We start from the raw sequence: 7,525 nt of genomic DNA, 5'->3' as shown, positions 1-7,525 counted from the left end.
GTAAAAAAAATAATAACAGTACAAAATGAAAAATATTTTATTTTGCTGCCTCCTTGTCCTTTACCCCTTCCCTGATGCTGGCATCGATGCAAACCATCTGCTGATGTGGACCATTGGATGAGAAGCAGTTGAGAGCGACAATGACACAGGTGAATCAGAAGCCCAACATGCATGTGTGCTTGAAGGCTTGCGACGGATGTGTGATTCGGAAGCTTACACATGTGCTTTGAGTTTTTCAATGAGAGTTTTTTTCAATGTGAAAAGTAAAAAAACAGCAAAAAAGGATAGTGGGTATGGTGGGTATGAGGGTACAACTGTCTGAGCGGGGACGTGGCATATATGTCGCAAGGCACAAAGGGGCAATAAGGCGATGGGAGGGAGGAAGCGCCATGGCTGCCGGGCAAACTGATCGGAGCGAGAGCGAGCTGGAGCAGAGGACAGCGAGCTGTTTCTAGTCTCTTGCTGCTGCCATCGAATCATCGTCTTGAGCAGGCAAGGAATTTCCCTTGGGAACTCTGCAGTGGAAGAAGGAACCCAGGGAGGAGGGTGGAGGTCGGCGGGAGGGCGTTGGAGGATCTGAGTGATTCTCCGGGGATGAGATGACTTTGATCTGAACGAGATCGAGGACTTGGGAACTGCTGGCTTTGTTGGCTGTTCGTTCGCCGTTGCTCTGTTCAAGTTTGTACAGCTGTGACCTGTACAGCTAATTGGATAACTCAGGTTGAAGTTGGGTGTGAGGGTAGAAAGCAACTTAACATAACAACATCATGTATGATGATGCTTTCGTTGTCTTCGGGAACATTCTTGAATTCTTCCCTCCCATCGTGCTGTGGGTTCTTGGGCTGATAAGCATGTCGTTTGTTTTGACATGGATAAAGTGGAAATCCGACGTCTCCGAGTTGCAGAAAGATTCAGAATTCCAGAATCAATCTCTCGATCTCATCTGCACCTTCCCCAAGTGTGGGAAGACACTGAAGGGAGATGAAATCAGCGAAAGAATCCCCAGCAAGATTGTATCTGACATGTTCTACTGCTCGAAGACGTGTATGAAACGCGATTGGAAAGAGAACAACCACCACAGCGTTGCCATGCTGTTCAAGCGGAGAAAGGAGGTAAAATGTTGCATGAATCACGCGATGACCTGATCTCCGTCTGGAAAGGAACTCGAGCGACAGGTGCAGACTGAACGCGATCAGTTGTCAAGGAGTTGGCAAGATCAGCTGGCTGGTATTGACATCCACTTCACTTGATCGTTCTTGTGCTCATTGCACATCTTGGATAGATCTTATTCCAGACCCGCACTCTATGGAGAATCTTAACGTGCAAGCGGTTTTTGAGAAGGTGTCGATGCAGGTGCCAACGGCTCTCCCTCCCTCCCTCACTCCCTCACTCACTCACTCACTCACTCACTCACTCACTCACAACCTTCTCTCAGTGCTCTGATCACTTTTGCTAAATTTCAACCGTACAGATCGAGGCGGATGCTGCCAACCTTACGGCAAAGACGTTTTGCAGTGCTTACATGAAGAAGTTTGGGTACGCGAGTGAGTGCTGGTCACTGCGGCGAGTGGGGAGAACGTGACACTTTGATGTTCAGTTCATCACTGGGCGTATGAATGCTACAAGTGCAGCGGAAAAGGCTGCGTGCTAGTCCACTTGTCAGGTGAGATCGACTCCCCTCCATCATGCCATGCTCACGGTCGATACCACAAGACAAGGCGCTGGAGGCGACCCATGGCGCTCCGATCTCTTACATCAACCTGGTCTGTGAGAACATATTGGTCGCCATGTGCTGACTTGCATGCACAGAGGGCCGCTCTCCGTCTGCAGTACAAGCGACTCTCGAGGATGCTGCAGACCTACGATCCGATGCAGCAGCTGGTGCTGTTGCTGATGCAGGTAATGATGCGCGTCCACGTGCTGTCGGCGCTGAGTTGATGCTCCTTGCTCAACAGAGGGGTACAGAGAAGCGTCATCACATGACCCCCTTCCTGTTCCAGATCTATGAGGCTGACGGCGGGGGGACGGAGAACGTCCGAAGAAGAACAAGATCAAGTTCATGACAGAGTCGGAGAGCAGAAGTTTGCCCTCGGGAACAATGTTGCAATGGCAGTCTGTAGAAGATTACACGGACCTGTTTGCGAACGAGAGCAAGAAAGACAAGTGAATAATACAGCTATCAACACATCTGCTTCTATTCTTCTGGGACGCGCTACTTGCAACAACAGAGAGTGCCAAGACTTGCGGCAAAGATTTCAGCTTCATGCTGTGCAGGCTCTTCAGGTTTAACTCGAAGCATGATCATGTAGAGGAAGAGGAGCAGGAGAGGAGGAGGAGGAGGAGGAGGAGGAGGAGAGGTGGAGGAGAAGTAGAGGTGGAGGACGAGGAGGACGGGGACGAGGAGGACCAGGACCAGGAGGACAAGGACAAGGACGAGGACGAGGACGAGGACGAGGACGAGGACGAGGTGGTGGTGGTGGTGGGAGAGTGGGGGAGCGAAAGAAGAATCCTCTAGGCAAAGTTCGAGACTTTGCTAGGGCGGAGCTGAAAGGACGGGTACAGGGTTTCAAGGGTGATAAAGTACGGGGTCACTTCGCTCTAGTACATTGGGATTGAGTGGGGTAGTAATAAAATGTGTGGGGTACTGCTACACCCCTGAGGTTACGACTGAAGGAGGGATAACCCCTACCCACTATCAAATTACTACCCCATTTCGCATACCCTACATTCCTTTGACATGGTTCAATGAGAGCATATTTTATAATAATCATAATAGATAAACACTGATATCTATGGAACTTCGAAATTTGATGTATACCCCCTACCCCACTTGTCCATTACTACCCTACCCAGACATCCCGAACCCCTCTTCACTGGTCATGCAGCTTACTACCGAATTGTAGCTCGCGAAATGTGCGCGAAGAGGAGGGAGAGGAAGAGGATGAAAGAGGGGACGAGGACGAGGAGGACTGAGAAGTTGTGTAGAGTCCATGGAGTTGATCAGCCAAAGAAAACCAGAGATAACATTGCAACAAGACCAGTAGAGGGAAAGAGGAGTACAGGGATGCGTTCTAGATGTATCGAAGTTGGCAGAACAGGAGCTGAGGTGAGCAACTCATGCTATCAAGATCAGACATCTTGCATCAAACTTGGATGGAGGAGCGTCGACGAAGAGCCAAGAAGAAAGCATTGGACTCGAGAAGGGACGGACCAGAAGAACGAGTGAACTCAATCATCTTCAATACAGAAGCAAGAGATTGAGGAGGGCGGGGTTTAGAGCGCAGGATGATATAGGCAGAGGAGGAGGAGACGAAGACGATAATAGGAGGACAAGAGGGCAGGGAGGAAGGGTGAAGGGGTTGTCGGAGGGAGTAGCAGAGGATGAGGAGCTGTAGAGGAGAAGGTGCAATTTTCTAGAGTAATTACATTCAACAATAAGTGTGTTGAACGGAAAGTGAGACCCACAGAAGTTGTCAACGAGTGAACAGAGTTGTCTGCGTGAGTTCTGACTTCATTGCAACGAGAAGTGCAGGTAGAAGACGACAGAACTTGTACGATCGGAAGGCTGGAAGGAACAGTGGATATCGATCCTCCCTGGACCTTGTTTCTGCCCTATCATAGCATTCCTCTGGTAAGTTGAGAGTTTGTCGGATGATCACATGGTGAAAGCAATGTTCAGAAACATGCCGAGAAACACTCCTCTCCTGGAGTTTGGTTGTGACAACGAGGAGATTGCAGTGGAGGTGCGCAAGGTTGGAGTTTCTTAGCATGTCTGCTCAAGATCCCTCTCCAACAGGATGAGAACATGTTTCATGAGATGCGCATACCTCACCCGAACTTCCGATGTCAGACTTGCCTGCGCTGGGAGAGCCAGAGGGACTGACATGTTCGTGCAGGGCGGCTGATACAGAAGCTCGTACCTTTCTTAATCATAATCGCAGGGTTCACAATCATGGGTGAAGAAATGTTTGCTTGAGCGGGTGAGAAAGTTCTGATGTCGCTGCAGTCACTGTGCCAAGGGACTACGCGTATCCTCGCGATGGCATGCCGTACATGTTCATGCAATCGTTCGGAGAGGTGGGTTCAACACCATAGTGATGTCTGTTTGTCATGGCATGTCCAGGAGATTTCAGGCTGGCCGGTGACGATTAGGCCCCATGGAGCTGTTGTTGTATACAATACAAGTGAACTGCTGCCTCTTCTGCTTGAACTGGTTGTGATGTTTGCTTGCAGCTATCGGGAACGAGGTCTTTGACATCAAAACGATGGTAGGAGCCTTTCTCTGCTTTCTTCCTTTCTTTCTCTGTTTCCTTCATTCATTCATTCATTTCTTTGTGTCCTCGTCCGAAGATTTCCGATCTTGTGCTGCTGGTGCTGATGTCATGGGAGGTGCCAACAACGAGCCTCTGCGATGGAAACCAAGCTGTCAATGAGAGGTTTGCTGGCTGGAAACAGCTACCGTGACTCGGGAAGACGAGTTTGTGACAATGTGGGCCAGCGGCGTCGAGTTGAGAATCTTTCAAGGGTCAGAGTTGGTTTTTACGAGGACGGTGCCGTTTGCGTGTGAAAGGCACTCATTGCTCATGGTACATGTTGGTGCTGACTTGCGTTGCAGAGATTATCTTGAAGACGTTTACACTTTCGACGCTCAACTGATTGAAGATATGAACCAAAGTAATTGTTTCTCGCATACAGTGGACGAGGAAGATGTGTAATGTGTGTTGAACGAGTTTGCAGCTGTGTTGCTTTCGAATACTTTCTTCAGGATGGAGTTAAGAGTGAACGTTACAAGTGAGGAACAAGATTTCTTGTGTTTACCGTGATACATTCTCGTATGGCACACAGAAGAAACTGCTGTCATGTTTGACGTCATGGAGGTGAGCTGGAAGGTTGATGATGTTGTGTCAACTGAGACATCCTGCAAGTTCGGTGGGTTGCTAGGAAGACACCGGGCGATGATCGCTGCTATCATCCTTGTGCTGGTTTATTCTGCCATTTTATCAGAGGTGAGAGAGAATATGACAACATGTACCAAACTTCCCATCCTCTTCCTTGAACCTTGTACTGTCTATCTTCTTTGTTCTTACTATCGTCATCCTTCTAACCTCATACTGTCCATTTTCTGCATCATACCTTGAACAACTCCAGTCTTTCCTTGATTCTCTTCTCTCTTGCTCCAATCGTCTATCCTCTACTGTATTTGCATTTTGTATCTGGTATCTGGTATCTGGTATCTGTTATCTGGTATCTGTTATCTTGTATCTGTTTACTTGTGCTCTTGTCACTCTGTGTTTTCACTTCTGTTGCTCAACAGGTTTGTCAACGCGCTCTCTGCACTCTGCTCGGTGCGATCTGCAGCTTGACATTCTTGGCCTTGCTGCGACAAGCGCCACACATGAAAACAGTGAGAGAGGAGAGGAGACGAGACGAGACGAGATGAGAGGAGGGGAGAGGAGGAGAGGAGGAGCGTGATGGTGATAGGCCATGATAGAATGACAAGGGAGGAGACCAGGAGTAGGCAGGAAGGGAAGCAGGATGACAAGTGAGTACAGGCAGCCTCCTGGATCTCCGAGACGACTCTCGCTCTTCTCTTCGGTATGATGCTCATGCTGCATATCATCTCCGATACAGGTAGGTTTATGGAGTCCTCCTCCTTCTCCTCCTCTTCCTCCTCCTCTTCCTCCTCCTCTTCCTCCTCCTCTTCCTCCTCCTCCTCCTGCTCCTCCTTCTCCTCCTCCCTCCTCCCCTCCCCCCCCTCCCTCCTCCTCTTCCTCCTCCTCCTCCTCCTCCTACTCCTACTCTTCCTCTTCCTTCTTCTCCGCGCACTCCTGTACCTTCTACCTCTATAACCTCACTCCTCCCCTCCTTGTCCTCTTCCATCTCTTGAAAACTTCAAACTGCAGGAGTGCTTGAAAGTGCCGCTGTAGAAGTTGCGAGGCACACAAATGGAAGCCCGTGAGATACAACTGAGTGTTTCAATTGCAATCTTACCTCAACCCTCACATTCGCAATTTTCTCCTCAATCCTCACAAACGCTTCTCGATCTTATCTTTTGCAATCTCTTCTCAATGGATTGTTTCTTCACATTTCTGATCTCGTTGTGATTATCTTCTCAGATGGAGACTGCTCCTGGCGCTCTGTCTCGGCACAGGTTTGCCCTCCATCGCATCCATGGAACATCTCAACTTCTTGACTCTGATGTACCACAAAGGATTTCTCTCCATGTTCCTTCCTAACCTTGCCGTCGTCTCTCTAATCGTCCCAGTTACCACGAGCTTGTGTCAAGTATGTTGTCCTTGCTTCTGACAGATCGCTCAAAAACATCTTCTCACAGATTTCTTCTCTTGACCCTGCTGATTACATCATCATGGAGAGCATTTTTAGTGGTAGGTTTCACGAGCCATCTACTGTCCGGCATCAGAAGATGTTATGTTCCATTCGTTGATCACCGACGTCTGTTCCAAGGACAAGATGTTGTGTTCCCTCGACTGACGAGTTTTACATCACCTACATCACTCTGCTAACTCTTCTAAACATCATTCTTCTTTTGACTCATTATCTTCATCTTGACATCTTGTTCACAATTTTACGTGTCTTCATCTGCAGGCATAGGTAGTGCTATGACTATGTTGAGCAACCCGCCAAACGTGATCATCGGTGAGCAAAAGAGGAAGATGAAGACGAAGATGAAGAAGACGAAGAGGAGTGGATAGAGGAGAGAGACGAAAGGAAGGGATCGAGCGATTGAGAGAGGAGGAGGAGGAGGAGGAGGAGGAGGAGGAGGAGGAGGAGACGATGACGATGGTCTAGGTCAAGCTTTCTCCCGTGAAGGAGTGAATGTGAATACCTTCATCGCTAATGTGAAGTCTCAAATGTTTTTGTTCCGTTCCTCTCCCTCCTCCCTCCTCCCTCCTCCCTCATCCCCCTTCCCTCTCCCCCTCCCCCTCCCCGTTCCCCTCCCCCTTCACCTCCTCCACCACAACCACCTGTGACTTCCTCTTCCTCTTCCTCTTCCTCTTCCTCTTCCTCTTCCTCTTTCTCCGCTGATTCTCTCGTTACCTCCTTTCTCCTCTCCCCTGCCTCAAGACATCATTCAACGTCGTTTGATCTTGCGTGTGTATGTGAGGAGACGATGATGATGATACTTTACATGTAAGATGAAATAAGATTGAAAGAGCTGACAGGTTGGCATTGGCTGTTTGGTCACTTTGCCGTTCCTTGTGGTGGGAATGAGATTCATGTTCAAACCAATCTACAACTCAGAAGGTCGTCAGACTGTCTTGCTCGCCCCCCTCCCTGTCCCTTCCTCTAACCCATCTCGTTGTGCTTTCCTCCCCCTCGTTGTTCCTTCCTCCCCTCCTCCTGTCTATCCCCCCCTTCACTCGTTCTCTAGTTCCTCCTCCCCCTCATCCTCGTACTCTTCATCTCCCTCTTCTCTCTCTTCCTTGTGGAGTGATTCCAGTCTGCTTGTTGTTGTCAAACTCAGTCAACTGACTTGTTTCAGGTGTTCTGCTCGATACTGTTT

At 49.0% G+C, this 7,525-nt stretch overlaps 2 protein-coding genes across 2 annotated transcripts in view; both read left to right on the top strand.

Annotated features, from left to right (window-relative positions):
• Window positions 1-767: 767 nt before the first annotated feature.
• On the top strand, window positions 768-2,167 carry GUITHDRAFT_122026 (hypothetical protein; the record flags this gene model as incomplete). The annotated part of the gene is made up of 8 exons (XM_005818705.1): window positions 768-1,112; window positions 1,161-1,227; window positions 1,283-1,353; window positions 1,472-1,544; window positions 1,598-1,663; window positions 1,714-1,763; window positions 1,810-1,899; window positions 2,114-2,167. The coding sequence occupies 8 exons, from the start codon at window positions 768-770 to the stop codon at window positions 2,165-2,167; spliced, it is 816 nt and encodes a 271-aa protein (XP_005818762.1).
• Window positions 2,168-3,683: 1,516 nt separating this feature from the next.
• GUITHDRAFT_149072 (hypothetical protein) overlaps window positions 3,684-7,525 on the top strand; it is a gene marked incomplete at both ends in the record, with an annotated part of 6,651 nt that continues 2,809 nt past the window's right edge. Inside the window, 20 exons of the mRNA XM_005818704.1 lie at window positions 3,684-3,743; window positions 3,797-3,845; window positions 3,897-3,956; window positions 4,007-4,077; window positions 4,124-4,184; window positions 4,234-4,268; window positions 4,390-4,436; window positions 4,616-4,674; window positions 4,738-4,791; window positions 4,846-4,877; window positions 4,926-5,006; window positions 5,315-5,404; window positions 5,553-5,631; window positions 5,904-5,955; window positions 6,117-6,285; window positions 6,335-6,386; window positions 6,607-6,657; window positions 6,811-6,860; window positions 7,185-7,266; window positions 7,505-7,521. Of these exons, the coding sequence (XP_005818761.1) occupies window positions 3,684-3,743; window positions 3,797-3,845; window positions 3,897-3,956; window positions 4,007-4,077; window positions 4,124-4,184; window positions 4,234-4,268; window positions 4,390-4,436; window positions 4,616-4,674; window positions 4,738-4,791; window positions 4,846-4,877; window positions 4,926-5,006; window positions 5,315-5,404; window positions 5,553-5,631; window positions 5,904-5,955; window positions 6,117-6,285; window positions 6,335-6,386; window positions 6,607-6,657; window positions 6,811-6,860; window positions 7,185-7,266; window positions 7,505-7,521 (1,251 nt within the window). The remainder of the gene's footprint in view (window positions 3,744-3,796; window positions 3,846-3,896; window positions 3,957-4,006; window positions 4,078-4,123; window positions 4,185-4,233; window positions 4,269-4,389; window positions 4,437-4,615; window positions 4,675-4,737; window positions 4,792-4,845; window positions 4,878-4,925; window positions 5,007-5,314; window positions 5,405-5,552; window positions 5,632-5,903; window positions 5,956-6,116; window positions 6,286-6,334; window positions 6,387-6,606; window positions 6,658-6,810; window positions 6,861-7,184; window positions 7,267-7,504; window positions 7,522-7,525) is intronic.

This window comes from Guillardia theta, assembly GCF_000315625.1.
Source record: "Guillardia theta CCMP2712 unplaced genomic scaffold GUITHscaffold_275, whole genome shotgun sequence".
NCBI classification, from domain to species: Eukaryota; class Cryptophyceae; order Pyrenomonadales; family Geminigeraceae; genus Guillardia; species Guillardia theta.
The sequence above is the reverse complement of the archived record's forward strand: the minus strand, read 5'-3'. Positions and strand labels throughout refer to the sequence as shown.